This window comes from Rhineura floridana, chromosome 1 (genome assembly GCF_030035675.1).
Source record: "Rhineura floridana isolate rRhiFlo1 chromosome 1, rRhiFlo1.hap2, whole genome shotgun sequence".
Lineage (NCBI taxonomy): Eukaryota > Metazoa > Chordata > Lepidosauria > Squamata > Rhineuridae > Rhineura > Rhineura floridana.
The window spans coordinates 45,751,512-45,779,355 of record NC_084480.1 but is presented as its reverse complement, the minus strand read 5'-3'; the positions used below and the strand labels follow the sequence as shown (position 1 = coordinate 45,779,355).

At 39.8% G+C, this 27,844-nt stretch overlaps 1 protein-coding gene across 13 annotated transcripts in view; it reads right to left on the bottom strand.

Moving 5' to 3' along the window:
- LHFPL2 (LHFPL tetraspan subfamily member 2) overlaps positions 1-27,844 on the bottom strand; it is a 145,877-nt gene that overhangs the window by 14,396 nt on the left and 103,637 nt on the right. For all 13 annotated transcript variants that reach the window (XM_061620040.1, XM_061620021.1, XM_061619985.1 and 10 more), the window contains one exon: positions 17,126-17,896. In XM_061620040.1, the coding sequence (XP_061476024.1) occupies positions 17,126-17,555 (430 nt within the window). In that variant the 5' untranslated portion in view covers positions 17,556-17,896. The remainder of the gene's footprint in view (positions 1-17,125; positions 17,897-27,844) is intronic.

The following is a 27,844-nucleotide window of genomic DNA, read 5'->3' as shown; positions in this document are numbered from 1 at the left end:
TGGGGTTACCCTTGAAAACGGTCCGGAAATTACAACTGATACAAAATGCTGCGGCTCGACTACTCACAAATTGTCGCCGCCGGGAACATATCACCCCAGTGTTGTTCGATCTACACTGGCTTCCAGTTATTTTCCGGGCTCAATTCAAGATGTTGGTATTAACCTTTAAATCCCTACACGGTTTCGGCCCAGTTTACCTGATGGAGCGCCTCCAGCGCCACCAATTATGCCGCCCGACAAGATCAGCCACTCAGGGCCTTCTCTCAGTCCCACCAACTAAAACAGCTAGGTTGGTGGGGACTAGGGAGAGGGCATTTTCAGTGGCGGCCCCCACTCTCTGGAACTCCCTCCCATATGATCTTCGGCAAAAAGCTGGCCTGAATTTGGAGTTATAAAGATTAAAAACGGATGAGAGGCAATTATTATTTGATGGAAATATATTTTGGACTATTTTTCTCCTTGGATTATTTCTTTTTGGACGAATCTGCTGTTCGTATATGTTACTAATTGGTTGGTGTTGTGAACCAGAATTGTTTTGCATTCCTGGACGTAGATAAGAACTGTGCTGGCCAGACTATAATAACAGGCCTGGAATATTAACTCTTTTGTTGGTGGAGGAAAAAAAAAAGAAATAGACTGCCTCTAGGTTTAATACCTCTAGTGGTTAATATCAGAAATTAAAGGCTTCTTTTGAGAATGACAACTAGAAAAGCAGCTAAGGCTCAGGAGCGAAGAGGTTCAATTGATCCACAGGAAGGGGTTATACCCCCAGATATGTTTCAAAAAATAATGGAAGGGATTAGTGATCTAAAACAAGAAATGAAAACTGAATTGAAAGATATAAAAGACCATATTAAAACACAAGTGGATGAGATTAAAGGGACAATTGGGCAAATAATGGAGGATGTAAAAAATACTAAAGAAAAGGTACAAATCTTGGAGAATAGAACAGATATATTAAATCTGGAATTAGAAAAAAATTTGGACTACATGGCTGTGATTGAATTGAGAAATAAAGAACATTGTTTGAGATTCCGTGCAATCCCTGAGGAAACAGGTGAAGATATCAGAGATAAAATTGTTAATGCTTTAGTAAAATTTTTGGATTTGAATGAAGATCGGATGAAATTTGAAATAGATAAAGTTTATAGAATTAATTCCAGATATGCAACAATGAAAAAAATTCCAAGAGATGTGCTTGTTCACTTTATAAAAAAGACGACCAGAGATATGGTATTACAACAACACTTCAACAATACCTTTAAAATTGATGGTAAGGAAATACTGGTGATGAAAGAAATTCCTATTAGACTTTTACGTAAGAGAAAAGTATATATTCTTTAAAGAAAAACTTAAGCAATGCAAAATTCAATTTAGATGGGATGTTCCAGAAGGAGTGATTTTTACATTCAGACAACAGAAATATCGACTGAATACTGTTCAAAAAGCAAGTGATTTCTTGAGAAAAGCTTCAAAAGACATGGAAGAAGATAAACTCAAAGATATGGATATAATTCCTGGGAAACAAAGTCAACAGGAACATGCAGAGGAGGGGAAGGAAGATGATGGATTAAAGGGAGCATCAGGTACATTTTAAAATACACGCTTAAAGATGGATTACAAATATCTAACTTGGAATATAAATGGAGCCAACACGGCGCAGAAGACAAAGTGTTTCATTATTTGAAAAAATTAAAATTGGATATGATTTGTTTACAAGAAACTCATATTAAGAAGAAAGATTCCAAATATTTGATTTGTAAAAATTTGGGTGAAGAATTTATTTCGGCTGGACCAAAAAAAAAAAAATGGAGTTGTTCTTTACATTAACCCACAATTGCTTCCTAAATTGATATTACTGGATGATAGTGGTAGATTTGTGGGGGTTGAAATTACTTTACAGGGCATAAATATTTTGATAGTGGGTATTTATGTCCCCAATGAAGATAAAACAAGGTTTTACACAGGACTTATGGAAAAATTGTCAGAGTTTTCATATGACCATTGGTGTGTCATGGGTGATTGGAATGGGGTAATCTCACAAAAAATTGATAGACTTTCTGAAAAAAATATTAAAGAGACACAGGGTAAATTACAGAAGATTTGCTTTGAATTGATGGAAAATTTAGAATTGGTGGATACCTGGAGATATATAAATGATAACGCAAAGGAATTTACTTATTTTTCAGAAAGACATAAAACATTTTCGAGGATTGATATGATTTGGATGTCTAAAAATCTAGTGAAAGATATTTTTAAAATGGATATATTACCAAAAACTTTTTCGGACCACAATCCTGTGATATTAACTTTCAAAAAAAAAAATCTTGGATTTAGATGGAGACTAAATGAATCTTTATTACAGAATGACAAAGTAGTACAAGAATGTAAGAAGAAATTAAAAGAGTTTTTTGAACATAATTTACATAAAGGAACAAATGAAAATATTGTTTGGGATACAAGTAAGGCATTTATGAGGGGATATTTTATTAAATGTAACTCTGAATTAAAAAAAAAGAAACAGAAAATGCAATTAATTTTGGAAGAAATAAAACAAAAAGAGGAAGAATTGAAAAAGAATCCAACTAAAGTTTCTATTGTAAATCAAATTAAAATGCTACAGAATCAAGTATCAATGCTGACAGTTAGAGAAATTGAAAGGAAACTAAATTTTGCTAAACAAAGGACTTTTGAATTTGCAAATAAACCGGGGAAATGGTTAGCATATAAATTAAGAAAAGAACGTCAAAAAATATTATTTTAAAGATACAAGAAGGAGATGAGATGCTGACAGATAATGTAAAAATCAAAAAGATTTTTCATCAATGTTATTCAACATTGTACAAGTGTCAGGAAATTCCATCTGAAAAAATAGAAGAGTATATATCTAAACAGAATTTGCCTAAAATTACAGACTTTCAGAGACAAGCTATTAATGGCCCTATCATGTCAAGAGAGATATCTGAAGCTATAAACAAAATTAAATCAGGAAAGGCGCCAGGACCAGATGGGTTATCTGCAATGTACTATAAATGTTTGGAGGAAGAACTCTTGCTACCTTTACAGTATACAATGAATTCTATTTTGCAAGAGGGAAAGATACCGGATAGTTGGAAAAATGCTAACATAACATTAATACCTAAAGAGGAGCAAGATTTAACTAAAACAAAAAAATATCGGCCGATATCTCTATTGAATAATGACTATAAAATTTTTACAATGATTTTGGCAGAAAGAATGAAAATAATATTGCAACAATTTATCCAGGAAGATCAATCGGGGTTTTTACCTAAAAGACAATTACGTGACAACGTCAGGAATGTCTTGAATGTGTTGGAATATTTAGAAAAACGAAATGATAAACAAGCAGCTTTGATTTTTTTAGATGCTGAAAAAGCATTTGATAATTTGAATTGGAAATTTATGTTTCAGGTTTTGGAGCAAATGGATTTTGGAGACAATTTTATAAAATGGATTAGATCGATTTATACATCTCAGAAGGCTCAGATAATTGTTAATGGAGATTTAACGGATTCATGTGAAATACAAAAGGGTACAAGACAGGGATGTCCATTATCTCCCCTTCTATTTATTCTGGTCTTAGAAGTGCTGCTTAGAGATATAAGGCAAGATAAAAGGATTTCGGGATTAAAGATAAAAAAAGAAGAATATAAACTGAGAGCATTTGCTGATGATTTGATAATTGTATTAGAAAACCCTTTGGAAGGAATTAATGTATTGATGGACAAATTAAAAGAATTTGGACCGTTATAGCAGGATTTAAGATCAACAATCAAAAAACAAAGATGTTGGTGAAAAATTTAACTTTAAGGGAACAGAAAGAGTTAATGGATAAGACAGATTTTACAATAGAGAAAAAGTTGAAATATTTAGGTATCATTATGACAAATAAAAATTCAAAGTTGTTTCATAATAATTATGAAAAAATTATAGACAGAGATTAAGAAAGATCTGCTAAGATGGGATAAACTACAATTGTCATTAATGGGTAGAATATCTGTGATAAAAATGAATGTATTACCGAGAATGATGTTTTTGTTTCAAACAATACCTGTAATATCCTCTGATTTACCTCTTAAACAATGGCAAAAAGATATCTCTAAATTTGTATGGCAAGGAAAAAAACCAAGAGTTAAATTTAAATTACTACAAGACGCCAAAGAAAGAGGAGGACTGGGATTACCAAATCTGAGACTTTATTTTGCTGACCGCTGTTTAGTCTGGATAAAAGAATGAATTTTATTGAGGAATAAAAGACTATTGGATTTGGAGGGCCATAACCTGAAGTGGGGATGGCATGGATATCTATGGTATGACAAAGTAAAAGTAAATGTAGACTTTAACAATCATTTTATAAGACGTCCTCTGTTGAAAATATGGAATAGATATAAACCAAGGTTCTATTCGAAAATACCATAATGTGTCTCAAGTCAAGAAGCGTTTTACAGAAGAGAAATGGCTGGAAAAGAGAAATGGTTAACTTATCAAGAACTATTAGAAAATGTACATGGAGAATATATAATGAAAGAGAGAGAACAACTGATAAAGGAAGGATATAGTTCTCAATGGTTTGCCTATTTACAATTGTTAGAAAGATATAAAATGGACAAGAAAATGTATGGGTTTGAAATAAGTAATCTGATTTTGAAATAGGTTTGTGTACAAATGATGAAAATACAATTGCGAAAATGTATAAACTCTTGCTGAAAATGGATATGGAAGAAGAACAAGTAAAAGAGTGTATGGTAAAGTGGGCAAAAAATTTTGGTTATAACACACAAATGGATCAATGGGAAAATATGTGGAAAAAAGGCTTGAGATTTACATTATGCTATAATCTTAAAGAAAATTTCTATAAAATGATGTATCGTTGGTACATGACTCCAGAAAAGTTGTCAAAAATGTATAGTAATGTTTCTAATGTTTGTTGGAAATGTAAACAACAAAAAGGATCATTTTATCATATGTGGTGGCTGCGTAAAAAGGCAAAATCATTTTGGGCACAGATAGGTAGGATGATGCAAAAAATTCTAAAGATAAATATTCAGTCAAAACCAGAATTTTTTTTATTGGGTTTTATGGATAAACAAATAGAAAAGAAATATGGAAGAATAATATTATATATGATTACGGCAGCAAGATTATTATATGCACAAAAGTGGAAAATGGAATCAACACCAACAACGGAAGAATGGCTATTGAAATTAATGGACTTAGTAGAGATGGATAAATTGACATGTTTACTTATTTATTTATTTTATTACATTTCTAGACCGCCCTATAGCAGAAAGCTCTCAGGGCAGTGTACAACAAATAAAATCACAATTAAAATATGAGCAAGTGTGAAAAATATAACATGATAAAAATCCGAAATAGAATTGCCATGAGTTTATAAATTAAAATCCATATTAGGTTTAAAATTAAATTTAAAATGTTTAAAAAGCCTGGGCGAAAAGGTAGGTTTTTACCTGGCGCCGAAAAGATAACAAAGAAGGCGCCAGGCGTATCTCGTCTGGGAGGGCATTCCATAGTTCGGGGGCCACCACTACTTAGAGAAAAATCGACAGACACATTTCTTAAGGAATGCAAGCCTCTCTTAGACTTTTTGTTGAAAGATCAAAATAAAATGATGATATTGGGATTTGACAATTAACTAAGATAGCCTATGGAGAAAAGTGATCCTGTATGTATATATTAAGGGACAGGTTTGATATATATTATATACTTATAGCTGATCTGCGACAAATCGGAAGTCAACTATTTTATTTTTTTTCTTTTGTTGTATTGTTATGTTTTTGTTGTTTGACTTTGTTTTGTTTGTCTTTTGAAAAATTTGAATAAAAATTATTTTAAAAAAAATGATGTTGCATTGGAGAAGTTCCTAGTAAAGTCTTTCCTGGTTTGTGTGTATACAAAGCTGCCTCACGCCCAGTCTGTTTCTCCATCTACTTCAGTACCATGTACTCTGACTGGCAGCAGGTCCCCAGGTTTTCAGGTAGAGGTCTTTCACATCATCAGTTAATGGAGCTCCTTTCTAATTGGATATGCCAAAGTTTGAATTTGGGACCTTCTGCATATAAAACAGGCACTCTACCACTAAATTATGGTCTCACTCCCCCATCCCACCCCAGGACCAATGGCAGTACTCTAAGTATGCTCCTGATTGTTCCTTTATTTGCAACCCCTGCTTGAATTCTAGCTCCAGCTGCAAAGACTTCTGTCAAAAGCAGGACTTGCACTTGGTGCTGAATTTTAATTTGACACAGACTCCAATCCCTACTTTTGGCAGTGATCAGCTCCACTCAGCTGATAAAGGTGCCTGCAAAATTCCTTTCATCCAAGCCGCACCTTTACCAGCTCCCACACCTGACATCATATACGTAGGGCAGATGGATGTGGCTGAGCCAAAACAGCCGGCTTTAAAGGCCAAATGGGGAGGCCTAATTAGGCTGTGGGCCGAAGGTTCCCCAACCCCAACATAGAATATCTAAGTCATTCTTAAAAGCTGCAAGATGATTCATGACAGAAAAGGAATACCTGCTAGACCTTTGTCCTCCTTCCTCATTCAAATGTTTAAAATCGTTAATGCTGTACTCCAGTGTTTTCTTATAGTGCAAACCTATGAATATCTACTACCAGTATATCCCATATTTATTCCCAAGCACATGCATACAGAATTGCAGCCTTAACTGGAGTGAAGTCTCTTTTAAATTAGTGGAATTTTTTTGCGAGTAAATGTAGTCAGAATTGTACTGTCAGACCACAAAGAAAGATAAGGAAAGACATTTTGCAAACCTTGATGCAAGTTTGCCTACATACACAACTTTGGTGCACACTATCTGCATGACTATCATCTATACAAATTTAGCCTTGCTCAGACTAGACATTTAAAGCACATGGCAAGCAGATTGCCTAAAAGTCAAATTACTAGTTTTCCTGAAAGTTTTCGTTTCAATCCTGTTGGCTCATCCTACATTGTGCTGTGTTTTCCTAAAACCATTCCAAAACTAGATTCAAGAAAGATTTCCTCCATTACTGTTCAACTACAGCATATCACCCAGATGCCTGAGTAGGACTGGTCAGAAACATTTGATAGGAGTATGAATGCTGCCCTGGAAACTGTTACATTTCTTTCAAACCTCAGTCCTAATCTGATTCCTCTGTCAGATTACAGGCCAAGAACACTGAGGGGACAGATGCAACCAAATTATCTTACTTACACCAGTCTGGGTAGTAAAAAGATTTGGGAAGAAACCAGTGTGACAGAGAAAGCATGAGGAGACCGTGACTGGGCAATGGCAAGCAAGGAGAATCAACATTATGGCCTCTTCTCAGAAGCTATTTGCCAGCTTTCTTCAGCTCAGTTCCTTATCTCCTCCTCCTCCATATAAAGGCATGTCCGTCACATATCCAACAGAGAAGCTTATGTGCATCGCATACACAAACACACAAAGCACTGCTCAGCCTGGAGTCTCTGGAGTCTAAGCAAGCCACCGGCACATGAATCTCTAGGCTGCCCACTTGGTTATGCAAAAAGCCCCTCTATGATGAAATTAAAATAGTTCAGACATGAACAATGTACTATCCTGTATTAATATAGATACCATCTTATCAGGAGGTCCATTCTGCACAACATAGGAAATGGACCTTTAGTGTGGCGGCACCTTCCCTGTGGAATTCCCTCCCCTTAAATATTAGGCAGGCACCATCACTGTTATCCTTTCGCCACCTATTGAAGTCTTTTCTCTTTCAACAAGCCTTTTAAGTAGAGATCTATCCCAGTCTGCGTCTGTGTTGGAATGGCTTTTTAGTATGCTTTTAAACCTTTTTTAAAAAAAAAAACAATATTTTTTAACCTTTTTTTTAAGATGTCTTCAAAGCTTTTTAAAAAATATTTTTAAAGTTGTTCTGTTTTAATGTATTTTAAGGTCTGTTTTTATGATGTTTTAAAGTGTTTTTAGTGCTTTTGTTTGCCGCCCTGGGCTCCTGCTGCGAGGAAGAGTGGGATATAAATAAATAAATAAATAAATAATATCTGAAACACCGCCTGCTTCCTTACAAACTCTCTCAGGTGCTGAGATTAGGAGCTCCACCACCCTCAGATGTTTAGGATGTATGGCCCAGGAAACGGACATCTCTGTGGCAGCCCCCAAGTTGTGGAATTCCCTCCCCTCCGAGGTACATCTGGCATCTTCTCTGCACAGCTTTCATGATATGCTGAAGACACACCTCTTCACCCTGGCTTTTGACACTTGAGAGATATATTTTTAGGACCCTCTCTAGTTGTGATTGCAATTTATTTTACATTGTTTTTAGTGATGTGCTTTATGTTGTTGTGACCCCAGGGACCTACTGGTGAAGGGCATATGATGATGACGATGATGTAATAATAATGACAATCTGCTCTATCATATTTTTGTTTCAATGCCTGTTAAGGATATATACTGAGTATTAGCACACTTCCCCTTGTAGACTCATCCCTCCCCCCTCCCTCCTCAAAGTATTTTCCTGAGCTTTAACTTTTAGCAGTCATGTTGGAATGCAGCCTTCTGAATACAGAACTCATGTATTGCAAAAAAGATAAATCCTATTTTTGGCTGCATTAACAGAAGTATAATTTTGAAATTGCATGAAGTACTAGATTCCCTCTATTCAGCACTGGTTAGGCCACATGTTGGGTACTGCATCCAGTTCTGGACACTGCAGTTTAAGAAGGATACAGACAAACTGGGACAGGTTCAGAGGAGGGCAACAAGGATGATCAGAGGACTGGAAACAAAGCCCTATGAGGAGAGACTGAAAGAACTGGACATGTTTAGCCTTGAGAAGAGGAGATATGACAGCACTCTCCAAGTACTTGAAAGGCTGTCACACAGAGGAGGGCCAGGATCTTTTCTCAATCATTCTAAAGTGCATGACACAGAATAATGAGCTCAAGTTGCAGGAAGCCAGAGTTTGGCTGAACATCAAGGAAAACTTCCTAACTGTTAGAGCAGTGTGACAATGGAACCAATTACCTAGGGAGGTGGTGTGCTCTCCAACACTGGAGGCATTCAAGAGGTAGCTGGACAGCCACCTGTCAGGTATGCTTTAAGTTGGATTCCTGCATTGAGCAGGGGGTTGGACTCAATAGCCTTATAGGTCCCTTCCAACTCTACTATTCTATGATTCTATGACTGTGATACCACACTGTTCAAAGTGCAAATGTACTTGAGACGGTGTCAGGAGTCCCATACCATTTTCCCAGAAGTGCAGAAGGGCAGGCACTAAAGGGTAAGAAACAATACAAAAAAAAACTAGGTGGAAACCTAGCACAAAATGTGCCCTTTAAATATCTTTCCAATGGAAACAACCATTTAAAACCATTTTTATTTAATATTTCTATAATGCTGTCAACATGTGTGGCACCTTCCAGAGTTTTACAAGCTAAATGTGTTAAGATCTGTGCCCCCAAGGAACTTACAGTCTCAAATAATAGAGGCAGCAACAGAGGGAGGGAAAAAAGAGACAAGGTAGCAAGGAATGAATGTGGGCAAATGCATTCAGTATGCCTCTGAATACCAGTTGCTGGGGATTGCAATTGGGAAAATGCAATTGCATTCATGTCCTGCTTGCCGGTTTCCCATAGGAATCTGATTGGTCACTTTGGGAAATAGGATGCCTGACTAGACAGACCTCTGGTCTGATCTAGCAGGACTTGTCTTATATTCTTCTTGAGTTACATATATATATAGAACTTGGTTACAGCTGGAAACGGGTTAAGGGGATAAATTCACAGGAGGCATTCAACAGAAAAGAGAGGTGGCATATCACAAGCAAGTTCAGGGCGAAGGTTCCAAGCAACAGGGGGCAGCAGTAAGCTGAGGTAGAGCAAGAGATTTTTGGAGTAAGTGAAGGCAGTATAGTTCAGAGGGGGCGTCATGGGCAGAGGCTGACAGACAGAGTGAGGGGAAGGGGAAGGAGTTTCAGCTAGATACAGAAGGGAACGACAAAGGATTTGAAAAGGAGTATGTTTCTGTTTTGGACAAGAGATTAGTAGCATTAGAGAAAGCAATAGGAGGAAATTAGGGAGAAAGCAACAATCACACAACTTAACCGTGGCTAACAAATCTGAAACTCACTGAACTTGCAAAACTCACAAACAAGCAAGCTGTTTATTGAAATGTTTGTCCAATCCTTTCCCAAACGTTCATGTAAGACCAGGCTGACAGTATAGCAAATGTATAATGTCAAAATAAAATATCAATTAAAAGAATTCTCTGCTCCTGCCTTAATTCCTGGATATCAGTTGCTGATTAATGCCCTTGGGAAATGCTTTGGTTGAAGCTGTTATGAAGCTCCAGGAGAAGAAAGAACTATATGTGGAATACCCCGACATTGCCTCCCTGCGTGCTCTCATCCATCTGCACAGACTGTAAAGTCTGTACTGCATCGGGTTTTAAAACAGTGCATGCCAGTGCCTGAGAAACATCTTCCAATTCTGGCTTTAGAGTTCCGTCAGTGCTGATTGTTGCCACACCTCAAGATAAGCAGAGGCTTGCTGGCTGACCTCTTTTACAGTCACGATAACAGCCAAGGTATTTATGCTGCTTATCTGGTTCCATTGTCGTGGATTCTGGATAGTGCACTGCTGCAGGCTTCTAACAACAAGCTACAAACTGTTGTCCTTCCCTACTCCCATCTTAACTAGAGACTACATTCCCCCACTGCAAATCTCAATCTTCTTAAGTTTGCTTTGATAGTGGTAGGCCTCTCTAAAGAGTAAATACCAGACTCTAAATAATACTATGTTATATACACTACTGATATTTAATGGCTGAAAAGAGGAAGCTATTATTACAATCAATCCACTTAAAATTAATTCCCTATTAGTATTTTAGGAACAAAATTGCTCACACCCACATTTTTCAAGTGATTCATAGCCTTTTAAAAATAGCCTATGCACTCCCAAAAGATACTCAAATGACCGCCTGTCCAGTGTCTTTTGTTTGTTAAGCAGCAATTACTGATCTAATGATATGGTTGTGTTGGTCTTCGGCCCTTTGAAGTTGATGACTTATTCTTTCCTTAACAGTCTGGGTTCTAAATGTTTACAAAATGAAGATTGCTGCGTCCCCACTTTAAGAACAAAAAGGAACTGTGAGCACTGGGGAACAGCAGGAATCCCAAGCGGAACATTTAAATCAGAAGACAGATTATTTGCAGGCAAGACTAAAAAGCTCCTTGGACAAAGATATGTGTGGGCTCACTGTGACCTGGCAACCCTACATGCTTATACAGATAAAGGTCTTGGACTAAACCCTTAAAAGAACAGAAGCATCTTTCCATTGTATAAGCTTCACTTTACACATCATCTAAGTTATAGCCTACAAAAATCAAGAAATTCAATTATTTGTGCACGGTATTCTTTTTCACCAGACAAATTCCAGAAACAGATTAAGCATTCATCATAACAGTTTATGCAAGATTTTAAAGATAATCTGGGCAGCAATCCTATGCCCACTTGCTACAGAGCAATTACCACTGGACTTAGGGTTATATCCAATGCTGATGTTCCACTTGTGCAAATGGCTTCTCCTTCCTTTCCTTTCCCCCGCACATCCTCAAAATCTGCTATGGAGGGTTAGACAGTGGCAGCTCCATGTCAACGGGGCACTGGAATCTGCTCTGGGTTTTAGTCCGAATTTTCAAGGATCTGTCCAAGGTGCTGAAAGCACTCTGGACCATTCCTTGAAAGTTCAGACTAAAACCCAGAGTGGATTCCACTGCTGCACTACCATGGAACCACCAGCCACCACTGGGGTTAGGTGACTCTCTGGAGGAGATTTTGGGGGTGCGCAGGGTGAGGAAGTCCTGTTGCATGAGAAGAACTCCATGCATGATGCACTGGATATAACCCTTAGTTCTGAGTAAATATGCATAGGATTGCCCTGTTAATCAATAAGATCCTAAATTCTTGAAAGTGCTAGTGCTCTGACAGCCACCAGAAAAGTAAGGTGGTCATATTTAAAAAGTAAAAGAGTACCATGTTCAAAGCACACATAAAAAACAAATCAAAAGCAGTAGTAGTTTGTGAAATATTCGCACTACCCAGAAACAATTGGGGGGGAAAGAACTTGTCAGTAAGCAACTCTTTATGGATGTATTAACAAGACTTCAAGCCAGCTATGAGGGAATACTTTTATGGTCCTATCTGTTTACAGCTATGCTGGCAGACTACTTGAACCATGAACCATTTGCTTAAGCACTTTGCAAAAACAGGAATTAAGAACCTTGTTCGTTATAGTTGTTGCACGTCATCAGCAGAACTCTTGCAACAATTCGGGCACAATAACACTGCCATTACAAAGCGTCAGTAACTCAGTAAAGAGTCATCTTGAGATTACTAATACACTAGCCACAACATAACTTACAAGAAGCTAAATTTTAAAAGTTGGATGGCTGCTCTCCAACAAAAAAAGTTGGATGGAAAGCCCCACATTCAGAAATCAATGCTATTCACATTAGCTGCAGCGTATTTGCAGAACCAAGGTACAGTCAAAAGGGTTAGGATCCAGAAGCAATTCATGCTCTGATCTATAGTGGGTTGTGGCTACATAATCACTCTCTCCTCTGTTTTGTTTAAGATTTTATTAAGAGAAGAGAGTTGGGAGTGAGAGAGAGAATGGAGGAAAGATGGAGGAAAGATGGATTGCTGGTTCATACATAATGAGTGAACCTTTAAAAACCCTCAGGTTCATCTGCTCCCTCCTCCCCTCAAACCTCATGATTCCTTTCCTCACTTCTTGGTTTGAGGCAAACCACAGTTTGACACTTTGTCCAAGCAAGCAAACTATGGTTTATGCTAGTCCTGCAACTAAGGATTGGAAACAAAGATGAAATTGTGGTTTCTAAAAGCTATGTGTAGGAAAAGAGCAAGCCGCATTTGCTGATTCAGATGAAACAGCAAACTATGGTTTACATCAACTATGTGGTATGTGAGGGAGGAGGGTCTGAGGGTCCTTAAAGCCTTGTTCACTTAGAGCCAAATCATGGTTTGGTGTTATGTCTGAACCAGTCCATAGAGAAAAGTGGGGGGGGGAGCAGAACGTCAAACAGACAATTTAGAGAGAGAGGGAGAGGGAGAGAGAGAGAGAGAGAGAGGGGGGGGGGAGAGGGAGAGGGAGAGAGGGAGAGGGGGAGAGGGAGGGGGAGAGGGAGGGAGAGAGAGAGAGAGAGAGAGAGAGAGAGAAGTGGATCTCCAGTTTCAGCTTAAGGACCCAAAAAAGTTAAGGGCACCTTTTTAAACAAGTTGTGGTGCATTGTGGGCTTCCTTTAACAGGCACAAGCAACAAGTAGGAAAAGTGCAAAGTCCCTCACAATCACCACCTACCAACCAGATTTGACATATGCTTTAAATGACTCAGTAAAGGACAATATATATATATATATATATATATATTCCTCCCTCAGGTTAGCATACACAGATATGTCTTCTCTCTTGTGTTCAATGAACACACACAGAGCAAGCCAATTGAAAAAGGACATATTTCCTGCATGGATTTCCCCCCTCTAATGTCCCTCATTGGGGGACTTTGAAGGGTCATGGAGGAAGGGCCATACCTCAGGCGTAGAGCATCTGCTTTGCATGCAGAAGGTCCCAGGGTCAATCTCCAGCATCTCCAGGTGGGGCTGGGAGAGACCCCTGTCTGAAAGCCTGAAGAGCTGCTGCCAGTCAGCGTCGGCAGTACCGAGCGAGATGGACTAATAGCCTGACTCAGTATAAGTCAGTTTCCTACATTCCCTTTCTCACTGATGTGTCTGGAACACCAGTGAATTTTTCTTTGTCTTAGGGAGGCTCAAACCATTTGTTTCTTAACTTGAGAGGCAGTTCACTAGGTTGAGGTTCTAAGAAAACTATACCTTGAGTTAATCCACAGCTCCTCAAAAAGAAAGCTTTTCATTGGGAGGAGTACAAGGTAGGAATATAATTAGCTTGAAAACCTAGTATTTTCCAGAGCCTCAGGAAGAATACTTTAAGGGAAAGAACGTCCTAGAGGTGAAAAGATTCCTCAATAATCATCTGCTATCTCCTATAAAATATGTCATTAGGAATTTATCTTATTAAAGATAAACAGTGTCCATTACTCTTCTAAGAAACTTAACTTCATACATTCCAGTCAGTATGGCACACAAGTAACGCTGGTCTGCCTTCAGAGATTCATGGAGTCAAACAGATTCCAAAAGTATTTTGGAAGCCACTGGTCTTCACAGCTTTTTAGTCAAAGGCACTATTCATACAGAAGAACAAGTTGATTAGAGCTGTTAGCATGGCTCCCAGATTTTCTCCCAGTGCGTTCAGCATCCCAAATGCCCTGGACTTATTAAGACTCTAAAAGGCATATGAAATAGGATGGTAGGTGCATCTGAAGTTCTTACCAACTCCCCCCAGCTTGTGGAACTCTGCTGAGTGGCACATGGGTTGGTGTATCTTCTGGTTTGCAGACACATGCAAGTTTGGCTGTGCCTAGTGAAGCAAGATTTGTTTTATTTAAAGGGAAATGCATAGATTTAGGACTTAGTGCAGGGATGGGGAGCTGCAGTCATCCAGGTGGGCCCTCTCATTATTCTGTCTGAGTCTAGCATGTTGGAGTCCATCAACATCTGGAGCACCACAGATTCCCCACCCCTGTATCAAAGGATCTTATCCTGTTTACTTTGTTTCAGCTGAACATGCCCAATGATGTTGGGCCTAAGTACAACAATTGTGAACTGGATCCAAACCAACCTATTAGTAAAGAAGGGCAGGAAACTGGAGAGCTCCAAGACTGGCAGCTGTTTTGCTACTACTCAAAATAAGTGCAACACTTGATTTCTCAGCAACTTTTCATTCTGCTTTTTAAAAAGCATGTTGTTACAGAAGTAACGCCTACCAGTTTCAACAGATGCACTTGGAAATTACCAGTTTTCTGAACCTCTGCCTGTCCAGCCTTCTTCCTGCAGATGGCAAAGAGATAAGGGATGTCACAAGGAATCAAAGAGGGTGCTTGTAAAAGTGAGCTCCCCTGTTTGATACCTCACGAAGAAGTGTGGGTTGAGCAGGCCTTGCCTGCTCAACCTAGACCTTTAGCACCTGTAGCCTCTGCCTCCTCCTGCCCCCCAAGGGTGCACCATGCTTACTGAGGCAGGAGATGGGGAGGCAGAGCATCCTAATCCCTGTGCCCTTCAAGTAGAATGTTACCTTAGTACATGTAGCATCCAGGAAGAGAATGTGGTGCTCTGCACACCATTCCTGCTGGTGGAACACCATTCTCAGCATTGCTTTCTCTCTTCACAGTGAACTGGAACTGGAGTCCCGGTGTCCTCATAAAGAGAAAGTAATGCTAGAAATATCTGCAGTCACCTCTGTCTGTTTCTTGAGGTGGGCCCTTGGTGAGACCTTTAAATCCCTTCACATTCTGAGACTCAGACATCTCAAATAATGGCTTTCTTTGCAAGGGTCCTCCACCTGCTTAGATTGTAATTGAGGCATCTCCTCCAGGTTCCATCCATTTGGGAGGTTAGGTTGTCTAGGACACCCAGCACAGCTATTTCAGAGGGTCCCCAAATTATAAGGAATCACCTCCCTCAGTAGCTTAATCTGTGCTCTTCTTTTTCAGTTTACTAGCCTTTGGTTAGTGAGGGGAAGAAACCAGAATGGTCTATTACAAAACTGATTTTATACAGTTTTGTTAATGTTGATTTGTTTTACATTTTTTGTTTTGTTCTATAGTATGTATTATGTTTTTGAAATTATTGTTAGCCAGTTTGAGAAAATCTGAAAAGGCAGGGTACAGATGTTTTAAATTAATAATGGAAAATACTCTTGATTATAAAGTTCTGGAGACGTTACGGTAAGATGAAGTGAGTGATCAAATATTCACTTCTGAGTGGTGGCACAGGGTGATGATGGGTACACTATTGTTTGTGATGTGCACTGTTCCCAGGATCTTTCTTCTGGAAGGGTTATGTATACATAATGTTTTCCAACAGCTTCTACTGGTGCACATCTACCATAACACTCACTGAAATACTATAGCATCACATAGGTATCAACATTGCTTCCTCATTTGTCTGTTTAGCATATCTTATTAGTTCCATTTCAATATAAAATAAATTCTACAATAAATTACTAAAAGTAAAGGTAAAGGTAAAGGTGTCCCTGCACTTATAGTGCGAGTTGTTTCCAACTCTTAGGGTGACGTCTTGCAATGTTTACTAGGCAGACCATATATATGGGGTGGATTTGCCAGTTCCTTCCCTGGTCTTTCTTTATCCCCCAGCGTATGCCGGGTACTCATATTACCAACCATGGGTGGATGGAAGGCTGAGTGGACCTCAACCCCTTTTACCGGAGATTCGACTTCCTCCTTCCGTTGGAATCAAACTCCAGCCGTGAGCAGAGCTTCGGTTGCGTTACCGCCGCTTACCACTCTGCGCCACGGAGGGTCCTTGCGCCAAGTAGAGACTTGAAAACAATTCATTTATTCATCCAAAGTGAGTTTCTCAAGCTGTAAAAAAAACTGGGTTACTGGGCACTTAAAATGTATCTAAACATCCTTCTCATGGTGCAAACAAGTTATTAGTACTTTAAAGTAAACTGCAGCATATTATTTCCTCTGACAAACACCCAGAATTCCTGCCGCCTATAAAGGAAACTTTGCATGTTAATCTGTAGCTAGTGTCTTAAGAGTTACACTGACCATATTCCTGAACACAAGACACAGAAAAGTCTTCAATCCAATAGGAAAATCATTAGAGCTGTGAGAGGAAGGGATGGAGCATTAGCTACAAGAGTTAGCTTTGGCCCCATAGTTCCAACAAGACTGAACTAGCTGTTCCAGTAGAGGAATAGTAAGCACAGATAATGGTCAGTCCAACTGACTATATGGCAAGCCTGACATTGTGCGACAGGTATGTGATATATTAATTATAACAGGGGCTTGTAAAATGCAGTTTGCAGGAGACTTAACTACTTAAATAAGTCTAACGTTCAGAAGAGAACAAAATATCAGTGAGAATGCTTCTTTATCTACAGACCACAAACATCTTAAATATGTTTCACTTTCTGCTTTGTCACACCTACCTGCAATCCCTTGTAGGAGCCCACAGACATTAAAAATACTTTTCTTCATGATGCTCTGTATGCACATGGTGAAAACAGATACAAATGCAACAGCACAGAGTATCATGATCCCCACAGCAAGGAAAATAGCAGTTGCCTGCCAGAACCCACTGGCAATCTCACTAAAGTTCTCCGCATAGGGGCCACAGAGTGTGTCAGGCATAGAAGATTTCATGTGTGGAATTCTGGTACAACGGCCATAGATCCCTAAGGTTGGACGATATGGCTCCATCGATCCTCCTGTTCCATTGTCCATCTCCTCAGAATTCCCAGGTTTTGCCTTGCCAATCAGCCAATCAGCGCTCATGAAGGCTATGAGCTCTGCAAATGCCACAACAATACTCAGGAGTGTCCACAGCATTGAGCGGCAAGTGACAATGACATGACACATATTGCTGTCCAGTGCTTGCGGCCAATGCAGTTCAGAGCCTGAAATCCAAGGTAAAGAGAAATTGCAATATATTACAGTTAAGGGTGGGGGAGAGAGATCCTGTTTCTGCTCAGCTCTTCTTGAACAACAGAAATTGGAGGTATTCTCGGCAGAAGTCAGGCATGCAACACTTTGCAAGCAGTCCGTTCATTGATTCCGAGCATTTAGTTTCTCTTTCCTCTTCTGTGGTTGTAGAGCACTGAAGTATGTGTGTCTGTGTTAATAATATTCATACTGGCACATCACGCTTCAGTACTGTGTGGGAGGCTGCAGAGGACTGCCTACTAGTTTACATCACATACCTAAAAGAGAGAAAAGAAGGGTGTGGGGGGAGAGAATGTTAGCGCTGAAGAGGGGAAATGTTTTTATTCTACCCCCACTTTTTTGTGAACAATCCACGTTTTTAGCAAAGATCTAAATCAACATCTAATCGTTTTAACATGGGCTTGTCAAATGCAGTCTGCTGGAGACTTTCCAGGCTTTTAACCTCAGCATGGTTATTAATCTCCTGCAGCAGTGCTGTACTTACAGTATCAGCTCCACACCATCTGACTTAGCAGTTGTTTGTCAAAAGCTTTACAAGTTTCACAGAAACTCCAATCACACCCATCCATTCAAACTCCTTGAAAATTACACACTAGTGGTAGATGTCCAGGTTAAGGAAGAATGAATAAAAGGAACAAGACTGAATGCCTCACCTTTCAGCACAAAGTTATGATTCAATCAAAATTGTTATGTGACTTTAACAGAGTATTTTATTCAGGCTTGACAACTTCCAGGATGAATTGCAAAATTTAAAAGCAAAATTTAAAAAACCAACCAAAAGCACCAGAAAGAAACCCCAGCAGGATACAACCAATCTAACAACACGATTTAAAATGTTGGGGTAACTGAAAAGTTGTTCCTTTGGCACTGGAAGCAAGTCAGTGCTTAGGAAGCCTCCCTGGGGAAAGCATTCCACAGAGTGGGTGGTTACAACCAAAGAGGCTCTTTCGGTCACCATCTGTAGGTGGGACAACCTGTTGAAGGGCCTTGGAAACGTCATCTTAGCATTTGGACAGTTTCATGTGCAGGAAACTGTATGCACATTATCTCAATTATGCACACATAACTATGCATGTATAGGGAATTACTAATTTTCCTATGGTACACTTGAGCAAGCCAGAGAATAGCCTGAAGGCAGATGAGGCAGTTCTACTACAGAAGATAAGCACTTTTGGGCCCTGTAAGTTACCTGGATGGGAAACCACCTGAGATCATTATGTAAGTCACTCTGAACTCATTGAACAAGAACAGGTAAAAGTGTAATGAAATAAGTTGTAATGCAGTTGCTGCTTAAACCAACACCATGTGGAGACAGTTCCTCACAACAAACAATTCATGTACAGGAGTTTGCCACTAGGTTCCAACATGTTCCTCTGAACCACCACAAATTACTAAAAAGGTAACATGATCTGCATCAGCTTTCCCCAACCTGTGGCGCTCTATGTGTTGTTGAACTATAACCCCTATCATTTCTGTTTGTTTATTAAAGTATTTATAAACCACACTTTTCATAAAACTACACCAAGGAAGCTTACAACATACACAGACATTATAAAATTAAAAACCAATAAAAACATGATTAAAAACAATAATAAAAGTATCAACAAATACTGCATAGTTTGGAAGGAAAAAAAATATGTTAAAAGGCCTGTCTAAGAAGTTCAGTTTTCAAGAAACATCTGAAAGAAAGAAGTGATGTTCCTGTCACATCTCTATTGGTAGGGAGTTTCACAGGGCAGGGCCTGCCACACTAAAGGCTTGGGCCCTGGTGGAGGCCAACCAAACCTCAAGGACATGGGGAACCACCAAAAGTGCCCCATCAGAAGATCTCAGTGATCAAAATGGAACATAGGGAGTCAGGCAGTCTTGAAGGTACTTTGGGCCCAACTTGTTTTGGGCTTTGTGAATTTTAAAAAAGTACCTTGAACCTGGCCTTGTAACAAATTGGCAACTAGTGGAGCTCTTTTAGCAGCAGGGTGACATGTTGCCAGTAGTCTGGTGTCTGCATTCTGCACTAGTTGCATGGACCACTGTGGTCAGGCTATCACAGTCCAGGAACAATCCCAATTGGTTTACAAGCCGAAACTGGCAGAAAGCACTCCTGGCCACAGAGCTCACTTAAGTCTCTAGTGACATAGTGACTAGATAGACAGAGGAGTACCCCCATACCTGCTCCTTCAGAGGGAGTACAACCCCACCCAGTGAAGGCACTTGACCTATCTCCTGGACATGAGAACCACCCATCTGCAAGGCCTCCATCTTTCCAGGATTCAAGCTCAATTTACTGACCCTCATCCAGTCCACCACCGCATCCAAGCACAAATCCAGGGCTTGCCCGATTCAGATGTAATGGAGAAACAGAGCTGGGTATCATCACAGTACTGATGACACCTGGCTCTGAGACTCCTGATGACTGCTCCCAACAGCTTCATGTAGATGTTAAAAAGTACTGGGGTCAAGATAGTAACCTGTGGCACTCCACAGTGTAAACACCAGAGGGCCAAGGAGCACTCTCTCAGTGCTACTCTCTGGACACAACCCTGTAGGTATGAATGGGACCACCACAGCATGGTGCCACCAATTCCCATCCTGGATAGCGGGTCCAGAAGGATATCATGGTCAATAGTATCAAAATCCACTGAGAGATCAAGCAGTCCTTGTCCTTCTCTCTATAAAGGTCATCTATCAGGGTGACCAAAGCTGATTCAGTTCCAAACCCAGACCTGAACCCAGATTATTGGCCATGCTGGTCAGGATTGATGAGAGTTGTAGTCCAAAAAAATCTGGCAAGCACCAGGTTGGAGAAGGCTGTTCTCTATGATTTGGTGGATAGATACTCTTAGCCTATACAGGGAGGAACCAAAAGGTTGACTTAATGTGGGCACCAGTTAATTTTATAATGGATGCTTGAAATAAAAGCTTTGTTAGATAGATGATTTGTATGTTTTCTTAATTTAAAAAGGCAATTAAATGCCCCACCTCTGGACAAACTCAAAGAGAGTAAGCAAAGAGCTAGTTCAGTTCACGACTTGACTTCTGGCAGAAATTAAAAGACAAGCAGCACTATTGTCAGGCAGACTGATGGGCATGTGGTGCAAACACACCCTCTGTAAACAGCAAAAGCTGGAAGATAACGTATCAGCTGCCAAAACAGCAAATTCTCTCAGAGTGTTCTATTTCAATAACAAACCGGAAGGAAAGAACTTCTGACACTGCCCATGCTGTAAAGGGGGTAAAGAGTTTAATAGGAACTCTTGATTAGGAAGTAAAGCAATTAATATTTTCAAACATGAACTGGAACTAATTGCTAGACCAAAAGAGAAACACTGATACAGCTACTGAACTTGGGTTGGAAGGGAAGAATAAGCAGAACGAAGACTAGTTCCATGATGTGAATCTGTTTAGTGCAATGAAATTGTTCACAGATACGCAAGAGAAAGTAAGGTTCATATTTACTTTGCAAGGTGTGGACATCATCTGAATGCTGATAGGAAAACTAATAAAAGCATGAATCATCTACTATGTGCAGTAAAGTGATAACATACTTTTATTTATTTTCTGCCATATGACCTTCGCCATGCCCCCTCCCTGGCAGGTTTCCGCCGAGAACTGAAAACCTGGCTGTTTAGGCGGGCCTACGGGACTCCTGGGTAACCTAGTTTTATTTTGTAAAGATGTGGGTGGGTTTGATTAATTAGAGGTTGATGTTGTAATTGTACTTATATGTTGTATCTAAATTTTTATGTACGCCGCCTAGAGTGGCCGTTAAGTCGGCCAGATAGGCGGCTTAGAAATAAAATTTTATTTTATTATGATTATTATTATTATTTATACATACTTTTGCAAGCTATTTTCTCTAATATAATGCATTTTATGCATTACTTTCACTAATTTTGGTGCACACATCCCCCTAATATACATATTTTATATGCATTTTTGGTTGGCAAGCTACATCACAAAATTTGAAGTGCAAATCTCAAAGACAGCTGAGGTTTGGTTTGCATTTTGGTGTATTGGAAGTATGAATTATATTCGTTTGCATTAAAATAAAAACCGACACAATTTTTCCCACCATCCCTAGATTTGGCTGTAGGTGAGTGGTCTCAACAAAAAACTGCAGCTGGTGGGGCCATGCAGAGGCACAGCACAAGGGAATATTTTCTGGTGGGCCAACATAGAGGTTCAAACTAGACAGTACATTGGCTCCTTATCTGCACCGTTAAGTGCAGGATTTTTTAAAACACAAATTGCCAGTGCAGGGGGAATCTGGACTGGGACCCAAGCATTGGGGGAAAGGGAAGCTTTACAACTTTGAAGAGAATAGAAGTTTTTTTCCCTATACGAATTTATGGTGCAGGGGCTCTGATCTAAAGTGGACAGCAACGGATTAAAAAAATATGCCACGCTGATCCAGATTGGGGCCCTACAGTGGCAATTTAGGTAAAAGAGAAAAACTCTGCAGTTAAGAACACAGATACAGAGCTGACGTATCGTCTAGTTCAGACTTTCCCAACCAGTGTGCCTCCAGATGTTGTTGGACCACAACTCCCATCAGCCTCAGCCAGCATTACCAATGGCTGAGGCTAATGGGACTTGTGGTCCAACAACATCTGGAGGCACACTGGTTGGGAAAGGCTGGTCTAGTTTGACCCTGAGATGTAGTCCTTAATGAAAATGACTACATGGCCATGCCTGGGCTTGCAAAAAGCAGAGAGGGAATGGGGTAGAGGTTGGTTATGCAGTGGCAACTGTGTGTTATATAAATTCTGTCTTGTTCAACGACACCTCAAGAAGACCCACTAGGACTATTATGATGATGATGATTGATTGATTGATTGATTGACTAATTGACTGACTGACTGCCATTCACCCAGAGGTCCCAGGGTGCATCACAACAACCCCAAAACACAGTGTTAAAAATAGCTGTATACACCGGTAAGCTGTCAGAATTGGTTATCCATGCAAAATTGTCTAGAGTCAGACTCTGATCACACATCCACTCCAAAATGGTTATCCGGGCATCTTCAATGCCTAAGGTAACCTTTCCCACCCTGATGCCTCCAGTTACTTTGGACCAAAGTTCCTTCTTCCTTGAGCCTTGGCCATGCTGGTTGGAGCTGACAGGACCTGCAGTCCAAAACATCTGAAGGGCACCAGGATAGGGAAGGCTGACAGAAGCAACAAACCAGCCTACTGCACTATTCCCCTGGCTTTATGCTGAATGCCATGTATTGCACTAACTAAATAGATCAGACATAAAACTGGGTTATATCCAACTAAGTCCTGCTCCGAACAGATCAATTAAATTAATGGGCCTAAGTTAGTCATGTCCATGAATTTCAATGGGTCTACTCTGAAGAGAACTTAGTTGGATGCAACCACAAGAACTAACCAGCTGGCACTGCTTGTGAACAAGACTTCTTTTGGTAATCTACTTATAGTGTCACTTGGGTGCTTATATTAATCAGATATAATACAGTATTAAATTAAGCATACAAGTACAGATCCTTCAGTCATAATGTAATGTTATATTCCCTACAAGTTTATTCTTCATTTCCTCTTACTGAAAAATTAAAATATAGCATGATATATTTATTTTATTTATATCTTGCCCTTTCTCCAGAAGGTGCTCAGGGCGGTAACATAAAACAATTTAACAAGAAAAATGAAAACAAACTAAAAACAGTTTTAAAAGTTTCAAAACACAATTACAATTAAAACATTCTAAAACACTGTTTTAAAACATTACTAACAGCAGCATCTATATTAATTCAATATCAGCAAAGTAATAATGACTATCAGTATTAATAGTAAAACTATTATTATCAATTACTATCAATGCAATTCTAAACGTTTTTACTTGGAAGCAAGTGCCACCAAATTCAATGGGACTTCCAAGATATCATCCATTAAATTTAAGCTGTGGTGAAAGCTAGCTATTTTGGGGGGCTGTTTCAGACAATTAATCCATGGCAAAGCTTCTTAGGGTAGAGACACACTCACTTCTGCCAGTTCCACTGCATCTCCACCTGTCTTTTCTGAAAATGGGGGCACATGGTGCTAGTCAAATTCCACCCCTTTTTACTGTAAAACCTGGTGGGATCAGCTTGAGTGCTTTTTTAAACAACCACTTCAAAGAGATTTTGCAACTGATTGGCAGATCATCCTGTTCTCCCTCCAGGTATAGCCAATGGAAATGCTTTGCTGTAGGTGACTAGTGTGCTCACAGCCTTAAGTTTCCACAACACCCCTTTTATGATTGTATCAGTATACTATAGCCTTCAGCAGAGTAATCCACTTAAAGGGGCATACTTTCCCTTTCACGCAAAATCCTATGTCTTTTAAACGCGATCCATCACTCCCAGCCAGTACCAAACATTTGGAGGACACCTGTTGAAGAAAGCTGTTCTAAGGTGTTATGGAGGGGTCTCCTCCAATCCAGTCCTTTTGAACTGGAGATGCTGAAGGACTGAACCCAAAACCTGTGGCCTATCACTGAATCATATAAGCATAGAATATTAGAGTTGGAAGGGGCCCCCTCCTCCTGACCAGTGGCAATTATTTTTTTCTCACGAGTCTCAATGAAGGTCAATCACAAAATGTTTATATTATCTGCTAACAGTCCAATCCCATGTGCTGCAAAGCAATGCATTAATACCCCCAAGCTGCTTTAGTACAAGCCATTACTATTGCTTCATCATGTGATCACAATGAAGCATAATAAAGCCACGTAAAAGGCATTTCTTTGGCATAGTAACCTACAGGGTACCAGGCAGCAAGAGTTTCCTACTCCTTACGACTGCAGTGTAGGTTTCAAAGTGTGTGGGTAACAACTGGTGAAATTTCAAACACCAGCAAAGGGAACTAAGCAGTTTTCCAGAGGTGATGGACATTTCAGTGTTCGGCTGCTCCATGAGAAACAGAATTCATTTCAAATTTAATAGAAACAAATTATAAGCAAATATATGCACTTTCCCTGTAATTTACACATAATTCCCCATTAAGCAGAATTTGGCACAGAATTTTGGTTCCTTTTAGTGCCTCTAAATAGCACTGAATATTAATAGGACATAGAGCTACGGTTCTGGAGGAGCTTTCTGGCCTGCGTTTCTGTATCACAAAGCAACAGGTATAGCTACAAAAAAAAACCCCAAACCCTGATATAAAGGTTGGATTCTGAGTTTTGGATTGACATAGCTGGAGGAGGAACTACCTGCAGATTATACTGGTTGATAATCCTGGAGGATCTACTGCCACTCTCTTTTATTCTAGAACCTAGAGCAGTGGTTCTCAAACTTTTTTGGTTCGCGGCGCACTGTAAACATATAAAAATTTTCTGGCACACTTTGTGTACAAAATTAAAAATATATTAATATATTTTAAACTATGAATAAAAATAACTTAAACTATAGAAAACTATTACCCTATACAAATGGGTTTCTTCTCGTTTTTAAATATACTTTCATAATATTTGAGGCACACCTAGGCACCTCTTAGGGCGCACCAGTATGCCTGGGCGCACTGTTTGAGAATCACTGACCTAGAGTGTAGGTATAGATCATTTGCTAAAGTCATCTCTGTTTTACTAAAGTTCCTTGCTCTGCAGATATCCTCCTGTTGTTGTGCACTTCAGTCATCCCTCCTTGTCTCCATTTGCAGCATACCGGAGGAAATAGGCTAGTCTTCCAAAAGTCATTTAGGATATACAGAATCTGGACTCGATAGTAAGGGGAAGAGGGACAATTGGAAAATTTTCAGCCCATTCTAGATGTACAAATGCTATTATTCTTGTTTCTTTTGAAACAAAGCACAAGCCTGAAAGCATATCACCAGCCCCCTAAACTTTGCAGCCTCCCCTGTTTTATTAACTAATAAATCATCTTTAGAAAAGTGCCTTTTGGCTCAACTTAAATAAATAGCTGAAGTGAGGGCCACACAGACAGCTGAAATGGGACTGTTAAAAAAAAAAATAAGGAAAGAAAGCAGCTGCAGGCCCAGTAAGACATTTTCTTCTCAGTACTCTGCAATGAAATCATGCAGAGGAGTTTGTGTATCTTTTGTTTACCAAACACAAGGTTTAACATCTTGATGTCTAAAATAAGGAAAGGCTGCTAGAGTCTTTGCACTGGTTTCCTGGGCTGTTATTCATTAGTAGATCTACCACATTCTGAGAATGCTTTGAGCGATGAATAGCAGAGGTAGTGGCTGCTATTTAGATTTTGATGGTTTTAAATTATGACCATTTAAAGACACACATATGAACTCACACTGGCTGTGGAGATTTGGGGGGGGGGGGAGGCTTTCAGCCAGCTTACTTCAGCTTGACTTCTCTCTCCTAATATTCCTCCTACTTCGGGATGAAAGGGTCTGGGTCTGTCAATTTCTGTTCTCCCAGTTTCTCATTTTTCCAATCTGAAACTCAATTCTCCAGATTTCTGCAGTTGAATTTCAAGAAATCCTCCTGAAAACTCAGCAGCATTTTAGTGTGAATTTCTCCTAATAAACATGACTAATGAGCACATTTTTGCAAGCAATTTCTCCTAATGTCATACATTTTCATGTATCATTTTCACTGCTGTATTCATTTTTATGCATGCTTTTACTAATCTATGCATTGTTTGGTTGGAGAACTGCATTGCAAAATTTGGATGAGTGTGAATTTGGAAGGATGGCTGTGTTTCGGTTCTTATATTGTTTTGGAAAGTACAGAATCTGGCTTTAAATAAGAACTGAACTTCTCCTCCATCCTTACTCTTACTGAGATGTTCCTTTACCTTATTCTACAGAGAGAAGACAGATAAAGGATGCTATGGCACTTGGGTGTAATTGCTGCTATCTCTAGTTTCACTTAAAATATTTCCAAGGTATTTTCCCCATACGTACACACACAAAAGCAGAAATGAGTATTAATCTAAAGTCTGTCATGTCAGCTTTTTTCGGAATGGATCTACCGTTGTTTTACTAGCACTGTCTGCGAGGTGGGAGAGGGGGCCAGCTGAGCCTGCCATCTCAGTTGTCTGCATGTCTAAGGCAATGGGGGAGGCGGCACGTCACTGAGATCCTCTTCCTCCTCTAGAGGAGGGGTGCTCAGTGGCAGTGCCCTGGGAAGAGAAGGGACTGGCTCCTGATCAGCTAGCGTTTCACTGGAGCTAAGGGGGAGGAGCTGTCACTGTCAAATGTACTGAAACCTCCTGTTGCAGCACTTCCTGATTGCAAGTGACTAGGACCCTTCTCCTGGGCCCATTCTGTATCTTCATTGTTTTGCTCTCATCATTCTAGGACCACTCTGCAGGGCTTATGACAGTTACTTTTTTGGCAGGTGGTGCCCTCCTGGGGTCCCTCTGTCTCTACAGCCAGAGTTAATCAGCTTGATCGATCTTCCCTCACTGCTGCTGTCAAAAGGGTGGGGTGAGTGACGCTGGAGCTTAAATAGGCCCAGCTGCCCCCCTCTCTTGATGCACTCGCTCAAATGCTGTGCTGTTTAGCTCTCTGTGTGGTGGGAACTGACTGTGCTGGATGGATGGGAGGAAGGGGAGGCAGAAGCAGCTGTGTGCACATGCAGTGCAGCCTCCCAAGTTGGTGGTGCACAGACCTGCCCTTAGTTATTTTTTTAAATTAATAAATAATTCATCTCTTGGCTCTTTGCAATCCCCCTGGTGGTCCTGACTCCCAGGTTGGGAACCACTACTCTAGAGCCTGTCAGCCCTCCTGAGCAACTACATCTCCAGAGCCCATCAGCCCTCCTGAGCTACCTCATGCACCTAATCAAGGAGGACACTATTCCTGGACCGGAGGCTATGCAAGAACGAGATAGGAAGTTCTTGGGGCTGGACTGAATCCATGGGTCCCCTATCCTGAGCTTGCCATGTGATTCATGTAACTGGAGAAGCAGTCATTTGTACCATCTGGCCAAGTATTATCACACCTCAGCTTCCCTGGATTTCCAAATGGTTGTGAAGAAATTGGTAACTATTTTCTATAAGCAACATAACAATTATATGTATTAAAGTAGTGTGATGGTAGATATATGTATTTATCTCTTTCTAACGTTAGAAAGAAAATATACCAGCCCACACTATTTGCAACATGGAAAGTGAAGTGAGGAGCATGGAACTTGCATACGCATTTCATTAGAGAAGGGCTGTAGCTCAGTGCTAGAGCATCTGCCTTGCATGCAGAAGATCTCCAGTTCAGTTCTGGGCATG